Raw genomic sequence first — 26,095 nt, 5'->3', positions numbered from 1 at the left:
GAAAATAAAATGGCTGTTGATAATGGATGATCGTTTAACATATTCAGAAATGTTTTTAGGGGCACAGCTGAGCCCCTAGTCACAACCATAAACCCTAAATTATGATAAATATTTCATTGCTCGTGAAATTGCCTAACAAAATTCATCTGTACTTAGCGACCGTCATGCACTACCATAAATCAAAATCTCCATGCTGTTATGAAATATTTGCTTTCTTACTTTCGGACAGGCACATCTTTGGACAGCATGCTTGTTGATGGACCCCGCAGCATGTGAACATGGCGGCGGTCTCAAGGCTGTGCTGTGTCCTCCGGTTATCATTTGATGGTGAGTTTTGCTCATTATCTCTCGTCTGTTTGATGCCTTGCACCTGTGTTAAGTGCAGGGACAATTGTTTATGAATTATGTGAAAGCTTCTTATAAAGAATGTGTCGGTTATAGCAGGTTTGATGAAGAAGCTATCTGACCATGCTAACTGTCCCTGTTAGACAGCTCGAGGAATTTGATGATTTACCTCATAATGTGTGCCATACAAAGTTTAACCTCGAAAATCATACATGTATAACCGCAAAATATCTACATAAAACACCAACCTAGACATCCCTGTCTTAGTCATGACCTCTGAAAATTGAATGCTGTCTAAAAGTGTACTTTTTATTTTAAATAGCTTGTATATACAATGTTTTGTCATTTTAAATTGGGATTTCCACTAAAATAGTTTCTTAGTAAGTGTGTGCAGTGATTGATTTTGATTAATGCAGTTTACCAGGCAGCACTATACTACAAGGGCAATGCAGTACTATAAAGACAATACAGCTTTAGGTACTGCTGTGTATTAGTAGCAGTGTTGCCAGATTCGTTTGACATTTTCCAGCCCAGTGATTGCTCAAAACCCGCCCAAATGCATTAAAAAAAACCGCCCAAAGTGTATATGAAAATGAAATACACATTAACCATAACACTACAGCAGGGGCAGATTTAGGCATGGGCGACATGGGCAATTACCCCCCTGGTCAACAACTTTGGGGGCGGGATGAAGCGGGTTTCGCCCAGGGCGCCATACAAGCTTCAACCGCTACTGCACTACAGCATTTCCTTTACAACCATGACATCACAATGAAACGACGCAAAGATAAAGTTTCCAAAAACCTTTCCATTCACCCATTTTTCTTTATTCACACATATTAACAAACACACGCACACAGAAAAGGAACAAGTATGCTACCCTGGGATTTCAAGAAGCCAAATAATGAAAGTATGCCATTGTGCTATGATTGCAGTTATGTTTTTGCCTTTCAATAGGCATATTTTTTATTATTATTTCTCCCCAATTTAGAATGCCCAATTCCCAATGCACTCTAAGTCCTCGTGGTGGCGTAGTGACTCGTCTCAATCCGGGTGGCGGAGGACGAATCTCAGTTGCCTCCGCGTCTGAGACCATCAATCCGCGCATCTTATCACGTGGCTTGTTGAGCGCGAAACTGCGGAGACATAGCGCGTGTGGAGGCTTCACGCTATTCTCCACGGCATCCACGCACAACTCACCACGCGCCCCACCGAGAGCGAGAACCACATTATAGCGACCACGAAGAGGTTACCTCATGTGACCCTCCCTAGCAACCGGGCCAATTTGGTTGCTTAGGATACCTGGCTGAAGTCACTCAGCACGCCCTGGATTCAAACTCGTGTACTCCAGGGGTGGTAGTCAGCGTCTTTACTCGCTGAGCTACCCAGGCTCCCGTAATAGGCCTATTTTTGAATTAATATGTCATATAAAGGTTATACATAATCTGTCCTACCTTTTTACACTGTTATGGCTTATTCCAAATTCCAAGAAAACTAAATCTTTGTAGTCATTTAAGTAAGGTGAATTTGCTAATACACAGAACAGTCAAAGTTCCTAGACAGCTGTCATCGTGGACGTAATGCGGCTGATTTTCAATCATTTCATGTTCCTGTGCGTACATCGATGAGTCAAGGAAGAGCAGCAAATTCAAGAGTCACTTTTAAGTTGAGTTACTTTGATACTATTGTGATCACCATGAGTGCCAACTTCACGATATATCCCACAGTGTTCTCAACAGCATTAAACTTCTAGCCAAAAGGCATCAGTGGCCTGGTCATTGCAATTTCTCCAAGAAAAACTCCACAGATACACTATATTGCCAAAAGTATTCGCTCACCCATCCAAATAATTGAATTCAGGTGTTCCAATCACTTCCATGGCCACAGGTGTATAAAATGAAGCACCTAGGCATGCAGACTGCTTCTACAAATATTTGTGAAAGAATGGGCCGCTCTCAGGAGCTCAGTGAATTCCAGCGTGGTAGGATGTGATAGGATGCCACCTGTGAAACAAGTCCAGTTGTGAAATTTCCTTGCTGCTAAATATTCCACAGTCAACTGTCATTGGTATTATAACAAAGTGGAAGCGATTGGGAATGACAGCAACTCAGCCACGAAGTGGTAGGCCACGTAAAATGACAGAGCGGGGTCAGCGGATGCTGAGGCGCATAGTGCGCTGAGGTCGCCAACTTTCTGCAGAGTCAATCGCTACAGACCTCCAAAGTTCATGTGGCCTTCAGATTAGCTCAAGAACAGTGCGTAGAGAGCTTCATAGAATGGGCTTCCATGGCCGAGCAGCTGCATCCAAGCCATACATCACCAAGTGCAATGCAAAGCGTCGGATGCAGTGGTGTAAAGCACGCCACCACTGGACTCTAGAGCAGTGGAGACGCGTTCTCTAGAGTGACGAATCAAGCTTCTCCATCTGGCAATCTGATGGACGAGTCTGGGTTTGGCGGTTGCCAGGAGAACGGTACTTGTCTGACTGTGTGCCAACTGTGAAGTTTGGTGGAGGGGGGATTATGGTGTGGGGTTGTTTTTCAGGAGCTGGGCTTGGCCCCTTAGTTCCAGTGAAAGGAACTCTGAATGCTTCAGCATACCAAGAGATTTTGGACAATTCCATGCTCCCAACTTTGTGGGAACAGTTTGGGGATGGCCCCTTCCTGTTCCAACATGACTGCGCACCAGTGCACAAAGCAAGGTCCATAAAGACATGGATGAGCGAGTTTTGTGTGGAAGAACTTGACTGGCCTGCACAGAGTCCTGACCTCAACCGACAGAGCACCTTTGGGATGAATTAGAGCGAAGACTGCGAGCCAGGCCTTCTCGTCCAACATCAGTGTCTGACCTCACAATGCGCTTCTAGAAGAATGGTCAAAAATTCCCATAAACACACTCCTAAACCTTGTGGAAAGCCTTCCCAGAAGAGTTGAAGCTGTTATAGCTGCAAAGGGTGGGCCGATGTCATATTAAACCCTATGGATTAAGAATGGGATGTCACTTAAATTCATATGCGTCTAAAGGCAGATGAGCGAATACTTTTGGCAATATAGTGTAAGTCCTGGCATTAACCACCCCTTGATATCAGGGTAATTTCCCCATTTTTGATGAGTTCTCTTACATTTTTACCGCTTTGTCATTGTTAAGATTGTCTCATTTCTATCACAAAAATCAATGAGCAACACCTGCAGATCACACACATTCAGAACTTACTGGTGAGTGTGGCAACTCGTAGCTCCTCTGAACAGGATTAAACACATTTTCTGTCAATCAGTGTTCAGGCTATTTGATTGAATGATTGTGTGTGGAGACGTTTTCTTTATTTTAGTTGCATGGGCAATGGAAATTCTTAATTTTATCATTTTAAAAACCTGCCAAAATCATTCCAAAGCAGCCCAAATTTTGACCACCTGCCCAAGCACATATTTCCCCCGTACATATCTATTGTAAGTAGCCCAATTGGGCGGGAACCTGCCCAATCTGGCAACACTGATTAGTAGGTTAGTGGTCTTGTATTTTTTGTAGCCCTCCTGTTCTTGCCAGTGCTTCAGTCCTTGATTTTTTTGCTGCTTAGACTTAAATTAAAAAAACTTAAAAATAATAATAATAATTTATCAAAACAGCATGTTAAGAACTGATGTTTCAGAAGCATTTGCTACATTTAGACTCAATAGTTATCAAAACTATTAAATGTATGGGGTGCAAAGGCAAATCAAAAACCCATTTACAGACTGTCTGATCACATTAATCCTATTATTGGTGGTGTGGCGTAGTTGATGTGCTACAGTGTTTAACGCTCAGTACAGGCAACCAGATGCTGGTTTTGTTGCCTTTAATGTTTATTTATTTATTTAATTTACATGTAACAGTAATAATTCAAACACAGTGGAAGACAGGCTCAAGGTGTGAGAAAGTGAAGGGAAATAGCTTATGTATATATGTAGTATATTTTTGTATATATAAAATGCAGTGTCATTGTGTGAAATGCATATAAAATGCTGCATCATATGTATCAGAATCACCTTAGTGCCTTTGAGCATGACACTTTACCCCATGTTACTTCAGAGGAAATGTCCCTGTGATTAGTGTTCTGTTGCTTTGGATAAAATTGTCTATTACATTGTAGCACATATTACATTTAGAAAACCCTACACCTCCTGTACTAACTCACCCAGCATCCTACTATATGTATTTTATTGGAAAATGTTCTTACTTTTATTTTCTCTCAATATTATCCCTGGTTCTGTTTTGGCCAAAATTGTAAGATCTGTGTGACTGGTTTTCTTGGGTAATGATGTAATAATAATAATGGTGTGATAATCTTTTTTTTTAATTTTTATCTAAATGTCTGACCTCTGTCTCCCTTGTCAACAGGTGTTGGAACACTGAGAGCACTAGGGGGCGCCGCTCACTTCTCCCACTTGGCCAGACGCAGTCCCACCCAATATGCACCAGTCACTGTAGCCCTGCAACAGACCAGACATGGTAGCTTCTTCAACAAATGTAAGTGCATATAATATGCTTTCATTGGATGTTTTTAGATTCCTCAATGATTTTCATTGAGTGTCGATTAAAATCCTGGAGTGATGGTGCCTTAGTGGTTGGGGATCTGGGCTGGCAGCCCAAAGGTCAGGTTTTAACCTTGATGTTATGAGCATTAGAGTTAATGAGATCCCTTTTCACTGTTGTGACCTTAACCCCAGGCTGCTTCAGATGGGACTGTCCATGCATTTAGTGTACTGGAACTTGTTTCTGATTTAAGCATCTACTGAATGAAAACTGACAATTTAGCAATCCTCATAGCACACTATTTTTAAAATGTGATGCAGCAAACTCTCTCATGGCAGTAGTCGCCTTCAGTTGCACCATTCTAAAGTGAAACTTTAAAACAGCCATTTGATCTGGTCCAGCTCAAACTGTAAATAGTTTGAGGACTGTAGAGATCTTAAAAAAAAAAAAAAAAAAGAGGTCTAAAAATGTTCTGACATTTAGTGTCACAGAGATATTTGGAAATGTTTATCTAATCTGATAATCATGGTTAAGGATAACCTGAAAATATCTGGAAATTTTAAAATTGTGTTTGCTTGGAAAAGTCATGGAAATTCAAATCTTAAAGGAAAAGTTAACCCAAAAATGAGAATTCTCTTATTTACTCACCCTCATGCCATCCCAGATATGTATGACTTTCTTCAAACAAACAAACAAAGCTCTGTTGGTCCACTGAATGCAAGTGAATGGTGATCAGACCTTTGTAGCTCCAAAAGCACATAAAGGCAGCATAAAAGTAATCTATATGACTCCAGTGGTTAAATCCATGTGTTCAGAAGCAATATAATAAGTATGGGTGAGAAACCAAACAATATATAAGTGCTTTTTTATTATCAATCTCCATTTTCACATTCTTTTTCTTTTGTTTTTGGCGATTCACTTTCTTCATGCATATCGCCACCTACTGGGCAAGGAGGAGAATTTATAGTAATTTATAGACTTCGATTTAAAAAAAAAAAAACTGTCTCCTTCTGCACTAACATCTATACTTCTCCAGTCACTTTGACAACTTAGCATTGTGGTGCTGTAGATATTGTAGACTTTTGTATGCCAAATTGCTTGTTATGATCCTCATTTGTAAGTCGTTTGGATAAAAGAGTCTTATAAATGTAAATTACAATACTGCCATTCAAAGGCTGTAACTACACAGTAACTACACTAACAAAGCAGTTACCTGATTTTAGTGAGGATGTTGTAGTTATTGCAATTTTCTCAAGACTGTCAATTTTCTGTCTTTCACAGGACAACATGATCTAAGAAACAATCTATTTTGGTCAAAAAGTTAAATTACTGTGTTTGCCTTTACACAGCAGATTAATCAATAATAAAGAAAATGCAGATGTATCAGGCATCATTTTGGAATCAGATCGTGAATTGGAATCAGAATGAATCGTGAAGTACCTAAGGATTCCCAACCCCAAATTGTGATGCCCAATTTTTAAGATTTTTTTTATTTTTATTATTTGTTCTTTTTAATTAATTGTTTGAACAGATTTATACATTTGTCTGAATGATCAATTGCCTTTAAAATACATTGATCAAAAAATGTGGTTTTCATTGTAGATTTTGGTAATATAGAGACTTAAACAGCTCTTCAATAAAATAGTGTGAGCATAGAAAATTATACAATTAAAAAGCAGAATTTGTTTTTAAACTTCAAAACTGCATAAGGATGTGCCTTCAGCATCTCCCTTGCAGATGGTGTAAGTGTATGTTAAATGCTTTGGTTTCGTGCGAGTCAGTGTGTATTTGGCGATGTTTGGCTGTCAGATAGAATTATGATATTTTTTTAACTGCTTTTGTTGGAATCGAATGCTTCATTAGGCCTGGCAGCCTCTCTGTCTCATCTAATTAAGTCCTAATTAAATCAGAACAACATCAAACAACTCACAATGTCCCACATTAGCCAGCCCCTCTAAACACACACATACACAGAATATGGATGAAAGTCCATGCTTGCATGGCAAAACAAACAGCTGAATTTAATGTTGGAGCTTTGCATTTTTTTAACACTGCTAATTACCTTATATGTTAGTGTGTGTGTGTGCATCGCTATAGTTTGGGGAAAAAATTGCTCTCCAAAAGTGAACCAAAACTGTAAAAATCTCCCTTTGGGAACATTAGAGAATGTCCTCAATTTGAAAATGGATTCATAATGCAAATACTATTTTTTTTAAAAACTGTAAAAATGCAAACAGTTTTTGTTTTTATGGGTAGGGTTAGCGATTAGTTTTTTAGTAATTAGCTTAAAAACAATTATAGCAATTTTTAGCAAATAATTATATAAACAATTATAAAACAGTTATATAAAACAGTTTGGGTAGTTATGTAAATGTGTGCTTGAGTGCTAATAGACAGTGTTAGTGCTTTGACTGTAGGTGTGTGTTTATTGACATCAGTTTGTTCCTTTCAGTGACAGCTGAACAGCTTTGGCGGGGTGTCCTAGCTGAGACCGGCGCTGGTGCCAGAAAGGGCCGGGGAAAGAGAACCAAACGAAAAGTGAGGAGAGATCTCAACAGAGGCCAGAACCTTGGAGAAGGTACATTCTATAATCATCTACATTATTTTCTTTCTGCAGGCTATTTTTGCTAATCTACCCTCAAGACTGTATGTTTAATGATTTCTGTTGCAATTGGCTAACCTCAAAATAACTGTAATAGCTCACACTTCCTTCATTCACACATAGTCATGAATACTGAACAGGTGTAAATGTGGGCGGTCATATGTTAATGCAGGCATTGTTGTGATGTCAGTGCTGTTTCTAAACTGCCCATTTATTGCTGGATAGTTTCCTTAAATGGTCCGAATAGTTTGGAAGAGGGAGTTTTGCATATGTATCATTCAGAGTATGTCTTTTATTTCAAAAGAGAGAGGAAAATCCTGCTTTTCATTATAAGTCCCATTTAAAAACAGAACTACATTTATTACCCACCAGAACTAAATGAACTGGTTTTCTATGGACAGATTTACACCCAGCACTAGACTGAAAAGGCTATATACAGCAGTTACCCTTAGCTATCTATTTAGTCAGTAGCACATCTTGGTGTTTGCCCCCACTAAACCAGCGATTGGAATCTAACCTTCTAAGCTCGCATCACACACAGAGGGCCACATTTATTGAGTGGCATTATTTACTTTCACATTAAAAGACCTCAGGGCAATCTATCGATTTTGCTCTCTCTCTCTCACTCTCTCATGGAGCCTTTTCTCAAAACAGGGTTTCAGTTAGGAGCCAATAGTCGAGCGCTTGTGTGATTTCTTGTATCCTCCTCAGGCCGTGCTGGGTACCTGTGGCCTGGTCTGAACACGGCAGTGTATAAGGATGGGTCTGTCCAGAGGCCCTCACAGCGGGGAGAGGCAGAGCAAAAGGAGGTGACGGCAGCCCTGGATCGCCAAAGAGATGAATGGGACAAACGTAGAAAGACTAAGATAAAAAGAGAGAGAGGATGGACCGGCCACTCCTGGGGTGGGATCAGTCTAGGCCCTCCAGATCCAGGGCCTAATGGAGGTGTGTGCCTATGTTGCTGATTGCATATACAGTGTGTGGATCAAAAGTCTTGAGTTAATTTGTGAAAATGCTTTTATGTTGCTTTTTTAAAAAAAATGTTTTATTATAAATTATATTATCAGCACTACATACTGCACTCATGCTACACACTACATATAATGCAACACCTGCATCTTCAAGCTTTGGTTGCTTTAACACACTCAAACACACTTCTCTCCCAAAATGAGATGCAGAAAGTGCAGTCTTGTTGTAATTTGCACTGCTGTTCGGCCACTCACCGTCTTGCCGTGCAAATGGTTTTCCTGCTGTCTGATTGGCCGACAGGAGGTAGGTGCAATCTCTGGTAGTTGTGGTGATGGATTGCCCAGCCATGGTGAGGCCTAGAGTCTAAATCACATCTATATCTGCTCCAACACCTTCTCGCCTCCCGTGTCACCCTGGCAACACCCCCACCTCCATCCAGGAGATATGCCTGTTTCTTTCTCAAGCAAAATGTCATTCTTCATTTTGTCATTTAAAAAAAGTTGTGACTTTTGTTTGTCCTTTGTTTTATCAGAAACATACGAAGATTTTGAATCACGAATCATTGAGGTGAGTACACGCATGAACACGCACCTCCTAATAGCAAAACACGAAATTACATTTTCATTTAAAGTCACGATTCATCAGTGCACATTACATGTATTTCATAGAAAAAGTTTTGTCCTCTTATTTTTTTAACCTTTTATCCAAATGTATTAACTTGCTCCAACTCTGTAATGACTTTCCTTTTGTTGCTGAGCTCACATAGGCTGTGTGGGCTATTGGTTAATGTTAACATCATGCTGATTTCACGTAGACAGTTTGGGCTATTGGTTAATGTCAACCAACAGCCAAAAAGCTATTTGGGCGTTGTTTTAGACTTGTGTTGTAGGTAATGTGAATTTCTAAAACCTTTCTAGTAGTTCATCTAAACGGGAGCTAGCTAGTACGTGATAGCTGTGCGGTATGTGTAAGCCTCACTCCCCTGGCCTCAAGAGGCACACTAGCGACTGACGCTAGAGGCAGTAGTCTCTTTAGCGCGCCTGCCTCCCATGCTGGCTGACGCCAGTTCGATTCCTACTCTGAGCGGGTCTAGCAGAACTGGTTACACATGCAGTAATTTAATACCAGTTAAAGTTAATGTAATAAATATGGTGGGATTGTGGAGTGGTACTCCATAATTGGCCGCAAACTTGCTTTTAGGTATGGTTCCATTCTGATATGAAAGATGCATATATTCCCATTGTAAAAAGCCCTACATTTTATAAAAATTTTTTTCCAGTTTATCGCTCTATATGTCACATCGAATTTAAACAAAATGCATTGTGAATGCGGTGTCATGTTGACTTTAAACAGTTGACTTACTGTCACAAATTTCAGAGTGAAACAGAATATTCGGAGCAGGAAATAATGTAGGGTGGAGCTTGATTTTTTTCTATTGGGATTTGATTGGATTGTGAAAAGTGAACTGATGTTGTTGGTAACATTTTCCCACCATATTGGCTACATCAGCAAAAAAAGTTGGAGGAACTTAATACATTTTGCTAAAAGATTGTGATTTTTTTTTTCTTTCTTTTTTTTTTAGGATAATGTGTGATGATTAGTTCAAATAAGACCAGGGACATTTAATAGGGTCAACTGTGAGTACATGTTGTCTTAAAAACATTTTGCGGTTCCTCACTTTATGTTGATATCAGAGAGATATGCTTTGGACATTTCCATCATCTCTATATATTCGAGTTGGGTGAATCAGGTTTTATTTTGTGCTGGGGGGTCTGTGAGCATCTTTCTCATATGTGGCTGCATGCATCACTGGTTTACTTCCTTCAAGTTGCTGAACCACTTTTAAAGGGAGGCATTCAGGGCACCAAATCTGCACAGCGCAAAAATTACCATGTACTACTGTTACTAGAGTGTCTGGAGAATTATCTAATTATACACAACAATGAACGTTTGATAAACAAATCTCTGCATAGAGCCCCAGGCTGGCACCAGCAGATGTCATTTGGCAGAAATGTTGCAGAGTTTAGAATGGAAATCAGTACAGCAATTCACCTCAGGCCCTCTTCTTTGTTTCACTCTACTATGTTTTGCCTGTTGTCTTTGTGTTGTCCTCTGATCCTTTCATTTCCAAAAAGCTTTATTGGGAGAGAAGTGGATAGGTTTACAGTGGAAGCTTTCCCCCTAAATGAACACTGCAAAGAATCAAATGGAACAAAGGCGGATAATTCAGATGATTTAGGTTAAGTGATCTATCCTCGCTCTCTGTTTCCTGTCTTGTTGATGGATGTTTTTGGCTCTTGGCAAGAGTGACTAGACTGAGCCACCACAGACTGTGAGTCAGACCACTTCAGTCTTTTTCAGTCCCCAGCAAATTAACTTGTGTGGAGGAAAATATTTTGAATGTGACTGGACACATGGCGTTGATACTGTTGTGTCCTTACATTACCCCAAGAGGCTTGTGATATAACCCGAGAGATTATAATAATTTTAGTAGACACAAACTTCATAGAGCTAGTAAGAAAGCTAGTTTTCATAATAGAGGGCTGACACAGGAAAAAAGAACTTCAGCAGTTCTCCATAACCTTGAACCCCAAATCATTTGAAGTGGTTCTGAAAAGCTTGGTGACATTATCAGGCATGCATTTTAAGTGCCACACATTTCTGTCTCTCTGTGTTCTCCATCCATCCATCCCTTTCCCCCTCCTTTTCTCTCAGTCTCCTGGGTGTCCTAGAGCAGGAACAAGTAAAGACCATAATGGCACTTTTCCACTGCACATTACGGTTCGACTCGACTCTGCTCACTTTACTTTTCTGAGCTTGCTTTTCCACTGCAGTTTAGTGCTGCCTCAACGTGGGTGGGATTATTGGCTGATCGTAATAGTTGCGCCTCCTCTACTGCCGTGACATCATCTTAAACGTGACACAAACATTACTGACCATAAACAGTAACATGACCGCAAGCTGTTAGCTACTAGCTCATTGTGCTACATTAAGAAGTTGTTGCATGGTGATTTTACACAAGTGTAACAGTTAAATTGGCCTGGTTGTTTTAGAAGCAAGCTTTTCAGTAGCTGGTCAACTAAATAAAGGGAAGCTTTCAAGCAGAATATAGAGTTAACGTAACAAAACGTACCATTCTCCATTTTGGACTCCAACAACGCCGTGGCCGAGTCCAGGGCACTCTCCCTCCCATTGTTCGCCGGCCTATTGCCATTGATAACATCCATTTGGTCGAACCACTTCCACTTTCTTCTGTTTGAACCACTCCGGCTGTTGTGGTCCTTGATGGTTCTGTAGTCACTTAAGTTTTTTTTACTTTTCCCTACACTGTTGGTAGGTCCGGTGGTAGCTGTGTGCAGCCAACAGCTGAGACACTTCCTGAAAGACTTTTTCGTTTCACATCATTTCATTCGTCGCTAATGAGAGGAGCGTCTGCACCTCGTTTATTGACCACGGCATGGTTTTGCGCACAGCCATTTCTTTTTACAATTCGATAGTCGTGTGAACATATGATATTGCTATCGCTGTTGCTAACTTTAAAACTAGCGGGTTGATGTCCTGTGTTGCAAATTCAGTGACGCTGGTATTGACGATTCTCTCTGACCAATCAGTGATCTGCAGGGTTTTGATGTCACATTTAGTATTGGCTCGGCTCGCTTGGAACCTCGACCAAGGTGGTACTAAAAAAAGTACCAGGTACCGGGTACTATCCACAGTTGAAAACCCAAAAAGCGGGCAGAGTCGAGTCGAGCTGTACCGTGCAGTGGAAAAGCCCAAGATCCCAAGTACTTATAAAGGCACATGAATTAAGCTAAATATTTCCTGTAAAACCAAGGACAAGAGTCGTCTGCCAAGAGAGAGGGAAGAGAGCCATAGTGCTCTTGAGCGGATGATACATGAGAGAGAGAGAGACCTGGAGAGGTAGAGATATGGCTGATAGTTAGATGAGAGTGATAAAAAAGATATAATGGTTTTGGAGATAAATTAAAACAAGAGGAAGACTTTTTTCTGACAGATTTTTACTGACGTTTATCATGTCTTGTAAAGATTAGATGATCTCTTTCCTTCTTTTTGTCTCTTTGATGCAATTTTCACTGTTTACATATTTGACACTGTAGACACAGTACAGGGACCGGACCCCGGCTTGGTTTCATCTGGACCGAGAGGCATCATGACAAGGGTTGCCCCATCTTACCGTTTCTACAGTTTAAGTGAGCAACGTGTCAAAACTACGGAGCTGTACACACCACGCTAATTCATATTTTTCTCTAGGGCTGAATCCCGCTCCACCCGCGTTGCCTCTCTCTCCCTGCTATAGAAATAAGATGCTGCATAAACCCTGATAAGTAGAGTTGCAGGCGCGGTTATTTTAACAACAGTAGCGGAGACACGGTGAGCTGCAGTATAGTTGGATACTAGCATCTTTCGCCTAAACATATTGCAGAAAACGAGAATGAAGCCAAGTGAAACTATCTGTCTGATATATGACTCCGATGGTTCAGCGAAGGCAGGTTTGCGACCGGACAAGTCGCGCCTATAACGCTTTTTTCCCTGTCTAACTTTAGCTTCATTAATCAGCATGTTACGACACTTTCATAATAAACAAACTGATTTTTGTTCTAATTTTGTGAAAATTATCAAGGATATCTTCATCTCTGGCATGGATGGCAAATAAAGACAACCAAAACGTACTAGTTATACTAGTAGAGTTCTCTGCTGTTGAGAACGTTTCCATTTATTTCATAGTCAGCCTATTTATACCTACAGCCTATATATCTTGATATAGCAAACAGTATTTTTATGCTGCATTGTTATTTAAAATGTTTGTTTGTGTTAGTAGATTGTCACTTTAAGGAAGATATAAAAATGGTCCATTCAGACTTAAATTTTTTACATAAACTGGACTGCTGTGCTTCAGCTTAAAAACAAACCGTTGATCTTACCTTTTAATATTCATATACATTTGCCCTCGACTGATGAAATATTTTAATCTTTTTGTAGAAAAGGTCCATCAGACCCTAACACAGGACACTGGCTGCCCAATGTCCTCATCCCTGCACAGTTTTGAAGAGACTACTGTGAATGTTTAGGATTTTTGCTGCCAAAATTGCTGCCAACGTGAAATTATAAAAACTATTTGAAATTTTATATATATAGCTAAATATACTGTTTGGATTAGGCCGACCAACATACCATCACACAAATAGTAGTTTTGTTTAGTTCTATATTTTCCTATTACACTTAACTACAGTAATATAAGCATTAATCAGAGGTCATGACTAATATTATTTAGACAGGTCGAGCAACGTTACGTTGTCCCAAATAGTACTTTCTTTTAGCCTTTATAGTCTAATACACTTAACTAAAGCCAAATGGTTAGTCAGTAAGCTAAGATCCCGGTTGACATGCCTCATGCTCCATCATTCGCTGGGAATTAGTATGTGCTTACCATGATCACAGATTTGCTGTAACATGGATTTAACAATCTACTGAAGCCAATTATTTCAGAATATAGAATAGGGATGTGTGCTACGACTTATTTGACTGTCGTTTAAACAGGAGTTTTGTAACCGACTAGTCTAAAGAGAAACCAACCTTCAGAAAACAGTAAACAAAATATGTTTTTATTCGACTCAAAAATACTAAATACTTAATCTATTCCAAATCCGATGCTAAATTCTACTGAAAAGGGGCATTTATCTGCGATGTGCTCGCCTTGAATTATGATCATTGTACTTTAAATATAGAACATGACACACATTCACTGAATCAATGTTAGCAAATATTTAACAGACATATTTATTGAAAACAATTGAATGAATAGTGCAGGATCAATGGAACAACCCTAACAGCCTGTTCTAAACTGAAATCACCAAGTAAAATTTACTTAACATATTAAAACAGTCAGGACATTGTTGAAAATAATTAACAGGTATACTAAGCCAAATCTGTGAGAGAGAATATGCGCTGAAAATTTGCACGTATTTCACGATGTGCAGTCGTGCATTAACCATTGATCTAATATGACAGCTGTTCGGTAAAGAACGTTAACAAATAACAGTTACGATGTAATAAAAAAAAAAAAAAAAGCAGCTATAGGATAGAAAAAATAGGCCTGTGATGTAGCCAGCAATAAACCTAATGTATTCTAAACATGACGTGCACACAGAATAAAAGATAGTTTAACCCGTTAAGCAGTCGTCACCTCGTTGAAAATAGCCTTCTTAATCAGCAAATAAAAAAAAATTGCATACCTAGTCTAAAACAGTTATTTTCTAGGCTACTTACTCAAAAGCATAATATGTAACATTAATATGACAGTAATTTAAGTGCAGCCTCTATAAAAATATAAAGCCAAACGTAAATGTGTAAAAATTATTATCAGTTTAATGGGGGAAATATTAACCGACTAGTAATTCCGGTGTCGACTAGCAGCATCAGAACTGTTTAGTCGACTAGTCTTGCACATCCCTAATATAGAATCAAGATTAACAATTTCTTAGTTAGGTAAACATGTATTTTGCCAATTACATAATCAAATTCAGAAATAATCAATACACAACACCAGTGGTCAAAGATTAATCTTGAGAGTAAAAGGTGTATACCTGACTTTTATAATGTGACATAGGGCTCTATTTTTGTGAGCGTGCACAGCGCAGCATTACGTGCAAAGACCATGTGCAACGTCTTATCCATTTTTCATGAGAGCGCTAACTCTAATCGCAATTTTTGTACCAACACAAAGCGCAAGTGTGCATGGGTGGGTGTGTTTGCGCTCAAACTTCGGGTGTTTTGTATGTTAATGAAGTGGCACAATGCGCAATTTGCTATTTTCTTGAGAAACAGGTTCTTGCGCTAAAACATTAGAAAACCACATCTTAACTCAAAGTTTAAACTAATTTCATGCATTTATAGTTTAGAGATTCCACCAGCAGGTGATAATAAAGTTTGTGTCCAAACTCTGAAAATACAGTGGGATCTCTGTTGTAGCCTCTTTATGAAACAAATATTTATGAGATTTGTGTTAAACTATCTTTAGGTCATGGTTTATTTTATTTTTTCAGTTATTGTTATTATTATGTTTGCAATTGAATTAATGATCTAATTTGTATTAGTAATTTTCTACCTGTTATTGTAGAGTGATTTTAAGTCACTGGGGTCAGTGAAAGAAGAAGAAGAGGGTAAAATGTTTGGATTTGGGAAGGTTGTTATATAAGATTTTTTTGACCACTACGTTATTTTGATTATATTTTAGTTTAGTTTGAAGTGTAATTTGAATTTAGAAATATTGTTGGTTGAATTTTTTCGTGTTTGAGTACATCATTTTATTTTAACAACTGGTAGAAGTGAAGTGCGTGCCGATACAATCACTGTTAACACTAGCTATGATTTGTGTGTCAGTAGATGAAAATTATTAATAATATTTACATTGTCTATAATTTAACGGAACGTACATCCAAATTCTGACGAGAATCACATTTTCCTTGCGTATAAATGGAACACGTCACTGTCATAGAACAATCAAAGAATGTAATTTTCAATTCTTCTAATTCATTGCATACAGTCTGTTTACACTACCAACTTCTTATGAATGTGCTGTCTTTGTTTATATCGCTGGTGCTTGAGGGAGTTGACTATATAATAGGACGCAGATGGTGGAATAACTGGAAAAAAAAAACTCAGAATTAAATTGCACTTGATCCAGCCTATTTGAGCATTGCACAGGCAATTTCACCAAACCCACTTGCACCTAGACTTAGCACATGCTTGCTCGAAAATACCCACTGACTTTGCGCTTATGACTTATGACTTAATTGTTTGTAGAGGTTTACATTGTAGACACATTAAATTGTAGTCAAGTTTACATTGTAGACAATTATTATGTTGTAGTCAAGTTTATGCTGTAGTCACACTTCACACTAGTTAAGATGACATTGTAGAAACGTAACGCTGTATTCAGGCTTACATTGCAGACACTTTACATTGTAGTCAAGTTTACATTGTTGGCAATCATATGTTTTAGTCAAGTGTATGCCGTAGTTTCGCTTTACACTCTAGTCAAGTTGACATTGTAGACGCACTTTGTTGTAGTCAAGTTTACACTATAGAGACCCTTTTCCCTGTTGTCAAGTTTAAAGTGTAGTCAGGCGTGCTATGCTCAGACCCTTACATCACTCACATCCTTTTTTTTTTAATCAGATTTTGTTTTTCCATTGCACATAGACATTTTCTTACCGAATTAGTTCACAGAACATATTGTGTGTTGTGACACTCCAGTTCAGCAGATAGTAAGAGATACAAAACAAGTGTTCTGACACCCTTAAAGTGCAACAACCGCAGAACAACATGCATCTCATTTGATATACTACTCATTTGACATGCTGCTTTGGGCATGCTATTTAACGGGGGAATTAGTCATATTCGGACAGTCGATTGTTTGAAAAGGGTGTGAAATTGAATGAAAGTGACGGTTTAGGGCATAACCAGCTATGTAATTCTCATAGTCAGATTTCAGACAGTTGAAAGGACTCATGTATCAAAGAACTGTAGTTCTTTCCAGTAGGTGGGCTTTTTCTTTCAGCACAAAGATCCCTATCATATCAATGATACTCCTACAGCAAACCATTGTGTAACAGATTGCAAAAAGGTGCAAGAGAGAATTATTTTATTCTCTAGTCAATGTGGTAATACTGCCTCCTGCTGGTCACATACAGGAAGTACACATGAAGAAACTTGTCCCTTGCAGATATTGACTCCAATATCATTTGTACTGTTTGTTATTTGATTAACAGGTCAAGAGTGTGTTTAACATCACAGCCAAAGAGGGCAGGAAAAGGTCTATCAGCGCTCTGGTTGCTGTTGGTAATGGAAACGGCGCCGCAGGTGAATCAGAACACAAGCACATACACCTTTAATGAAGATTCTGTGAAGGCTGGATGGCTTGTTAATGTTAACAGATGGCAGTGTGACACTATGAGGAGAGACAGATCTGATAATCTCTCACACAGCCAAGTCTAGTTTCAGGCCACTGTCTTCAATAGTCATAAAGTGTCTGCAGTATATGGAACAAGTAGGTTGTAATAAGGTAAGGATTGGTATGCAACATCAGTAGTCTTTGCCGTCTCTGGCAAGTCCAGCACTGCTTTGACCGATGGGGTGTGAGTGGAGAGAATGTCTGCACAGATGAGAATGACAGCTCAAATATCTCCATTGACAGATTCATGATGCTTATACTGTCATAAATGGTGCGAAAACAGTCATGTCCCTCTCACTAAAAGTTTCTGTCAGCCTCTGGCCGATACTTAATTAGTTTCATAGTGGTTCACAAGTATCTTGGCTTGTTTATAAACACTATATGAATTCAGATGTAAGACCGTCTCCAGTGTCTGCAGTGTGGTTCTCATCACATTTTTCATAGAATGCAAAGTGCTCCTTGTTATTTTCACTTGTAATTGTAATGTAATTCCAGATACATTTTGCTGTTATAGGTTTTTACTATACAGAACTAATGACAATTATTTTGATCAAAATTATAATGATTAATAGTGAATATTTGAGAACATATCAGGACAACTTTTGTATTACACATTTATTGCACTTTCATGTTAGCCCAGATGGTTACACTTTACAATAAGTTTCCATTTGTTAAAATGAGTTACCTACATTACACAGAACATTGTATCACTGTATGTTTCCAAGAAATTAAAACAATACTAGACAAAATAAAAGTGCTAAATATCAACTGAAAAATAAAATTATAATAACACTCTTATTAGGGTTGGGAACCGAGAACCAGTTCTTGTGCAAAACCAGTTTCATGAAAAAAAAAGTAATAGTATGATTGTCATGACTTTCAGTTCCGTTAACGGTTCTTCAACGTGCATTTTTATGCTAATGGAGACGCAAAAATCAGCGTGTCCAGTGTAGTCCCATTCCCAAATAAATGGCTCTTATGAGCTGGCTCTTTTTAATAATTCATAATAATCTTTTGAAATTGTTATGTATTATTGTACTTGAGGCTTGTAAGACTTCAGTCTGGCAGTATAGTTACTGTTTGGTTGTTCATATTACAATGTGCTGTTAAAGATACACATGACACACAGTAGCAATAAGAGTTTCATTTCTTATGTCCAAATAATTCTTCTTCAAAGGTACTAAAAATATCATGAATGGAACCTCAAAAAACATGAATTATTCTGAAGAATCGGACTTGGAATCCTTAAATTCCTTACGATTCCCATCCCTAACTCCTGGGAAGTAAAAACAATGATTTAGTTTTGTTGCCATGTTAAGAACAAGCGTAATTGAAGTAGAGCCCGACTGATATGGGATTTTTGATACCGATTTTAGAGGGGGAAAATTCACCGAATGGTCAAAAATAGTAAATTTTTTGAGCTGGAATAAAAACAGACCTTTTCTATGTGGATTGTTCACCGATTTTGCACCAATATGACTACGCAAAGGTACTCAGAAGGCTGCTTTCTTAAATATTTCTATCAAAGAATATTTGACATTATTATTATACACTGTCAACAAATTCTAGAAATGAACACTGAGAAAATAAAGAATAAATAAAAATACAATAAATAGCTTAAAAAACATCAGTACTATATGTTTAGTATCAGTCAGTTGCTGACCATTCAAATAAAGAATAAATTCAAATATAATAAGTAGCTAAATAAACATCAGTAGTACTGTTTAGTATCAGTCAAATGCTGACTATATTAATACTGCCAGTCAATTATTGGCAGGTTGTAAAACAAGAAGCATTTACACCTGCCGAGACAAGAGATAAACAGCGGCAGTGGTGTTACACCGTATTCTGCTATACAAGTTCAGGGGAAACTTTAAACGGTGGAAAACCAGACTTTTAAATATTACATTTTATAAATGCAATGACTGGAATTGTTTGGTTGAAGGGGGCACCAAACTGTGAATCCTGAACAAAACTGTTTGGTGAATACATGTTTACACATTAGCTTCCACTCAGCTGACAAGAAATGAAAGTAGCTACGTGGTTAGCTAGTTAGCTATAAGCTCGTTGTCACGGAGAGTAAAAGATGGACCAGCATTGCATCTCACCAACTAGGTAACAGCGTAGCATGAAATCAACACTCAACAGACACAATCCACCACTGCACGATTGTCTGCTGAGCTGCAAAAAGATGCTTTGATGTTTACCTTTCAATCTGTTACATTACTGACTGCACTGACAAACTATAGCTGGCTAACAGCAAACAGACATGAGTGACATGGTTGTCAGGGACAGGGTTAACGTTATATTGAAAAGGGAAAATGATGGGGTCATTGTTTATTAACTTTCCAGTATGTATTTGACAAACTAGTTAGAAACTTACTGTGAAGACACCGCTTAACACCGCACCGCTTAACTCCGCCCTGTCTGCAGAGCCACTGTCTGCTCAGCTCTGTAAACCGTGGAGTCGGAGCGTGCTCTGCTGGACAAACTACGTAAAGACACCAATTCTAAAGCATTGTTTTATGCATTATATGTTCTGAAAAAAAGTTTTCGTATCTGCGCATATCGGTAAACATATACGCCGATACCGATATATCGGTGAAAGGCTAATATCGGCCGACCGATATATCGGTCGGGCACTAAATTGAAGTCACGTGATCCACGACTAATACAATTTAATATTTGGGTGGAAAAATACAATGCTGATAATCCATGTTAATGCGCTGTTTTGTACACTTCTCTACAGGATTTGCGCTGGGGAAAGCAGCAGACAGAAACACAGCACTAAGAAAAGTAAGCCACCAGTCACACTCACTCAAAGTAACACACAGCACACTTATTGCAGGGATGGTTCCCCCTGAGGTTAACCTGAGGTTAAATGACTCACTCAAGGGCACAATAAAGATAGAACAAAACTCTGGTCTTAACTCTCTAGTTTCTGTGACACACTTGCAGGATTTAAACCTTCAGTCTTCTGCTAAAGCTAACCAGATCAGGTAATAATTAAATCAATTTGTTTTACAGGCCAAGAACCGAGCTGTGCATTATCTCTACTACATCGAGAGATACAACAACCATACTAGTGAGTCATACACTGCTGTCATATTACTTCACACACAAATCTTTGTCAAACACAGTAAATCTTTGTGTTTGAGGGAAGTTGTCCACTCAGTTTATACATTTGTTTGTGAGTATTTATAATGTTTGCCTTGCAAAAAAGAGGACTTGAGAGTGAGAGAGTTCCGTGTGACTGAGTTCACACTTTTTTCTCTTTTTTTTTTTGTGTCTTCTTGTTCACCTTAATGTACAGTATATCATGACATCGAGTCCACCTTTAAAAGGACCACACTGAGAATGAAGAAACAGAACAAAGGTAACTGTACTGACCACAAACACATGCATATTAAAATGTGTACAAATGCGAACACAAGCTGTGAGCATGGGCACAATCACTGCACCACGGCTTTGGCGTTTTAAAATATCTGGCCAACATCCAGTGCCTGCCAATTTCCAATTCCCCTCCACACCTGGTCTGAGCCCTGCTGAGTCTAATCCAGACATCACAGCGCAAATTATGTTTGGATTTGAGATCAGGATGGTGGCAACAAGCCTGGTTCTGAGTCCAGCTCTGCTTCACACAGTCTGTGACTCTGACTCAAATCCACAGAGTCTTATTTGTTTCCATGGCAGCCAGACATGTCACACTGCACTCCCAAAGGAAATGTGTCCACACACTTCTCTCACACCTCGAGCATGAGCTGCCCATGCTCACAGCTCACCTCTGTCACCTGAGTATGAAACCTGGTGAGAGATGTCATGACTGGATCTGAAACCTTGATAACTGAAAGGACCAGAGCCTATTTATCTCTTTACACAGAGATCTGCCATCAACCCCATCTATAGTCTCATGCTGTCATGTAATGTGTTTATTGCGGTCCTTTATCACACCATGGGGTCACACAATGGATATTTTATCTTTATCCATCTCTTCTACCTCATTTCTCAGTTTACTCTCTCTCTCCTTCACCTTCTCCCTCTATTTTATATTCTTTTTTCCTCTCTCTCAGGTTATGGCTTGCATTGTCACCGGGCAGTGATCACTCTCTGTAAACTGATTGGAATAGAAGATATGTACGCGAAAGTGGAGGGTTCAGTCAATCTGCTCAACATCACCAGGGCTCTCTTTCACGGCCTAGCCAATCAGGTGAGAGATTGAAACGATAGTTTAGCTGATCAGGTCAATCATCCTCTTCACATCTGAATATATCTGAATGGCCTATTTGATCCTGTGACAATGCAGGTAGGATGTGTTCCTGAATCAAAAATTTTTGTTGGTTCTGGAAGAACATTCCTCTCAATCAAGCAGTCCTAATCCTATTCCAAACACTAACCACAACTGCTAGCCAAGCCAACCCGTAAAATCAGAATTAAATGATAGATTGATAAGATAACCTAAAGCCAAGTGTACACTACAAGGCTGAATGTTGTCAATTACAAGACAATTCCTCCCTTTTAGAACTTATGATCCCAAAATTAATTCTTAAACTCACACACATGGCAACAGAAAAGTTTAATCCAGGGATTCCACGGTTGGTTCTCCACATGGGGGGGGTTTCTCCCCATTTCTCCCCAATTTGGAATGCCCAATTCCCAATGCGCTCTAAGTCCTTGTGGTGGCATAGTGACTCACCTCCATCCGGGTGGCGGAGGACGAATCTCAGTTGCCTCCACGTCTGAGACCGTCAATCCGCGCATCTTATCACGTGGCTTATTGAGCACGTTACCACGGAGACATAGCGCTTGTGGAGGCTTCGCTATTTTCCGCAGCATTCACGCGCCCCACCGAGAGCGAGAACCACATTATAGCGACCGTGAGGAGGTTAACCCAGCGTGACTCTACCCACCCTAGCAACCGGGCCAATTTGGTTGCTTAGTAGACCTGGCTGGAGTCACTCAGCACGCCCTGGATTCGAACTTGCAACTCCAGGGGTAGTAGTCAGCGTCTTTACTCGCTGAGGTACCCAGGCCCGAAAAAATATGGTTAATTTTACCCGGATCAACCCTTTTTCTCAACTCCCAGACCTTCACCAGGATCAAATCTTTGAGGAAATCAACCTTTATATATATATATATATATTTTTAGTATTATAAATAGTAGGAACGGACATATTAATAGTTGGGAATGGGAAATAGGATGGGATAAAGTGGGTCAAAAAGCTCAATCGAACCCGGGTCGTCCACACAAAAAAACCACACACACCTCATCGTTACAGCCCACGTGACTGAAGTGACACTAAGGGCACAGTTTGCCTTCAATTATGTTTTTCCACCAGACTTTTGGAGTGCAGATAGCCGCGCTGTGTGGCAGGTGCTATTTACACCTAAATTGGTTTCGAGAAATAAAAAACGACTGGAAAAGTAATGGACATTTTTTTGGTAAAAAAGGGTGTTCTTTGAGGTTGTTCGTGATAACATGTCAACAAACAACAAGAGCTTCTGGTGATTTTTGCACTCATTCAAGCAGCCATATCACCCTGTAGTTTTAGACTGGTTACCCACTGAAGCTAAGCATTGTTGAGCCTGGCTAGTACCTGGATGGGAGACCTCCTGGGGAAAACGAAGGTTGCTGCTGGAAGAGGTGTTAGTGAGGCCAGCAGGGGGTGCTCGCCCTGCAGTCTGTGTGGGTCCTAACGCCCCAGTATAGTGACGGAGACACTATAGTGTAAAAAGTTACCATCTTTTGGAAGAGTCGTTAAACCGAGGTCCTGACTCTGTGGTCATTAAAAATCCCTGGGTACTTCTCGTAATGAGTAGAGGTGTAACCCCGTGTCCTGGCCATTGGCCCTTATCAGTCATGGCCTCCTAATAATCCCCCTCAATTAATTGGCTGTATCACTCTATTCTCTCCTCTCCACCAACAGTTGGTGTGTGGTCAGCTGACTTAAGCACTTTGGCTGCTGTCACATCATCCAGGTGGATGCTGCACACTGGTGGTGGTTGAGGAGAGTCCCCTGTTCACTATGTAAAGCGCTTTGAGTGTAGTATCAGAAAAGCACTATATAAATGTAACATTCATTGATTTGAACAGAAGTGGGGGAGGGGGGATTGGGAGGCATGGGCTGCAGGTTGATGTTTTGTTTTTATTTTCCAAGTAATTTTTGGCTCCAGATTTCCAATGCATTGCTCTCCTCTGCCGCTCCGTTACTATTTCATTGGCTGTTGCTCATTTCTCGTTCATCGTGTTGTAGCATCTGTGACTAGTCGGAGCGAGTCTCTGAAGTACATACACTACAAGAGGGCACAAGCTGCGGGAGTTTTAGTCACAGACTAGTCGCCGATCAATTTCAGACTGAAAACATCAAAGGTGATGAGCTTCAGTTGACTTCAGTTGACTTAGTCTTACTGATAGTTGATAGAAATGTCATTCCAAGGCCATCAAGTATGTTGATCCAGGAACACGCCCTACTTGGCAAAATCACAGTCACCTAATTGATACTGTGTAAGATGTCCTAACAAAATGATTTGTGTTATTGTGTGGTCATTTTAAAGGAGTTCTGCCTTAAACAACAGAAGATCAAATATTTCACTTGAAATGAAAAATTGTTTTGTAAATAAATAAAAACCCACAGTTTATTTTCCAACAGTCCTGTCTTCAGAGAGCCAGACGCTTTTATTAAGACTGCTCTGATGATGTCAGCCTGCTGCATTTGTGCTAAGTTAGATACCAACCCGTAATTCCACAAAGGAGTAGACAGAAAGAGGCCAAATCAATTAAAATTCTAGTCAGTTCAAAAGTCCTTGCTGATTGGCTCCCAGGAGAAGCGGGCATTGTGAAGAGAGATGGAGAAATATCATTACAGAATAAGCCGCTGTTCAACAAAATTAATGGGGCTTCGATGTGCATGATCACAGGAAACTAGGGACCCTCCAAACTGTCACTCTGTTTTTTCAGGCTTGTAACTGACTCTTTCTCCCCTGCCCCTCCACAGGAGACTCATCAGACTCTAGCTGATAAAAAGCAGCTTAACGTTGTGGAGTTTCGTGCTGAGCAGGGGCCTCTGCCGATCGTGGTGGCCCGACCACAGCTGGGTGCCCGTAAGGAGCCTGAGGTTGAAGATGAGTTGCCCAACACACGTCTACACTGGGCTGAAGTGAAGGCTGCCCAGGGTGTTAAGAGATCAGTGTGGGCAGGGGTTAAACGGACCATCTGGTGATCTGAACTAGACTCTCAATATTGCTATGCACACTGCAGGCCAACTCTTTTGTACAGATCTGATCACCGTATGCTGGGGAAAATGTTTAGAGTTGGGGGCAGGTGCTTGGATTGGAAGCATGCTCCTTAAGAGTCATTTCATTACAAATTAAAGATATTAAATTGTTGCTAACCCTTTTGCAGAAGGAACATTGAAGTGAATGTGTAACCATATGAGTTACAATTCTTCAGTTCGTCAGACTTTCCTCACACTTACCTGTGTCATATTAATGTAAGAGCACCAATACATCTAAAATAAATCCAGTTTGGGTAAATCTTTGTTTGTGTACTGTCATTTTATTTAATCTTGCTAATGTCTAAGCAGTGTGTTGGGAAGGAGCCTACTAAAAGTAGCAATGCATCGAACTTCATGTTTTTCAGTAATATCATGAAATTCAGGAGTTCAGCTGTTTTCAAAAGTGTAGTTTTTCCAGTAACAAACTATTTTTTGTTTAAAAAAAACAAAAAGAAAACAGCAGTGTTAGCATGACAAAATTATTTAGCACTGTCTTTAGTGTAACATTGTTTAGCACACTCAGCTTTACAATTGATTTAGATGAGGTAATAATCAAATACACTCCAGTAGTGTTGGGAAATCTGATGCACTTTAGTAAATCTCATTCGGATGGTTAATTTCAGTAAACAATCGATTCAAAACACAAATACACATTCATTTGAAGGATCAAGTCGGGTTCACAAAAGTTTCTGCACATTATTTTACATCGTATTTGTAGTCAAATAAATATCTGATAAAATACTTGTGTTTGTCACAATGGGTGCTAGTTGAATTACTTGTATTTAATGTAAATGTATTTGTTAAAGTTTAATGCTGTTGTCTTAATTGAGATATCCTTTGTACTAATTACTGAACATAATTACAGTTCAAAGTTTGTAATCAAACAATATAAGCTTATACAATAGTTATATAATGAATTAAATTAAATGTATTTAGCTACTAGCTTTTTCAAAAAGTTAAATGAAAATTCAACCATCATTTGCTCAACCTCATGCCATCCCAAATCTGGATGACCTTTCTTCTGCTGAACACAAATGAAGATTTTTAGAAGAATATTTCAGCTCTGTGGGGCCATACAATGCAAGTGAATGGTGATCAGACCTTTGTAGCTCCAGAAAAAACACATAAAGGAAACATAAAAGTAATCCATAAGACTCCAGTAGTTAAATTCTTGTCTTCTGAAGCAATATAATAGTTGTGGGTGAGAAACAGATAAAAATGTAAGTATTTTTTTTTACTCTAAATCTCCACTTTCACTTTTTTACACTGTAAGTCACGTGGTGCTTGTTTAGTTTTACTTTCACATCTGAAAGTGAAAGTGGAGATTAAGAGGAAAAAAGGACTTCAATATTGTTCTGTTTCTCACCCACACCTATCATATCGCTTCTGGAGATATGAATTTATCCACTGGAGTCATATGGGTTA

The 26,095-nt window shown here is 39.3% G+C and overlaps 1 protein-coding gene across 1 annotated transcript; it reads left to right on the top strand.

Annotated features, from left to right (window-relative positions):
* Window positions 1–248: 248 nt before the first annotated feature.
* mrps5 (mitochondrial ribosomal protein S5) lies at window positions 249–24,934 on the top strand. The gene is made up of 11 exons (XM_051646489.1): window positions 249–327; window positions 4,720–4,848; window positions 7,307–7,432; window positions 8,168–8,401; window positions 8,958–8,992; window positions 17,218–17,308; window positions 20,149–20,195; window positions 20,427–20,484; window positions 20,713–20,775; window positions 21,470–21,606; window positions 24,392–24,934. The coding sequence occupies exons 1-11, from the start codon at window positions 279–281 to the stop codon at window positions 24,614–24,616; spliced, it is 1,194 nt and encodes a 397-aa protein (XP_051502449.1). The 5' UTR covers window positions 249–278; the 3' UTR covers window positions 24,617–24,934.
* Window positions 24,935–26,095: the final 1,161 nt, after the last annotated feature.

This window comes from Myxocyprinus asiaticus, chromosome 20 (assembly GCF_019703515.2).
Source record: "Myxocyprinus asiaticus isolate MX2 ecotype Aquarium Trade chromosome 20, UBuf_Myxa_2, whole genome shotgun sequence".
In the NCBI taxonomy this organism is placed as follows: domain Eukaryota; kingdom Metazoa; phylum Chordata; class Actinopteri; order Cypriniformes; family Catostomidae; genus Myxocyprinus; species Myxocyprinus asiaticus.
This window is presented reverse-complemented; position numbering and strand designations above follow the sequence as displayed.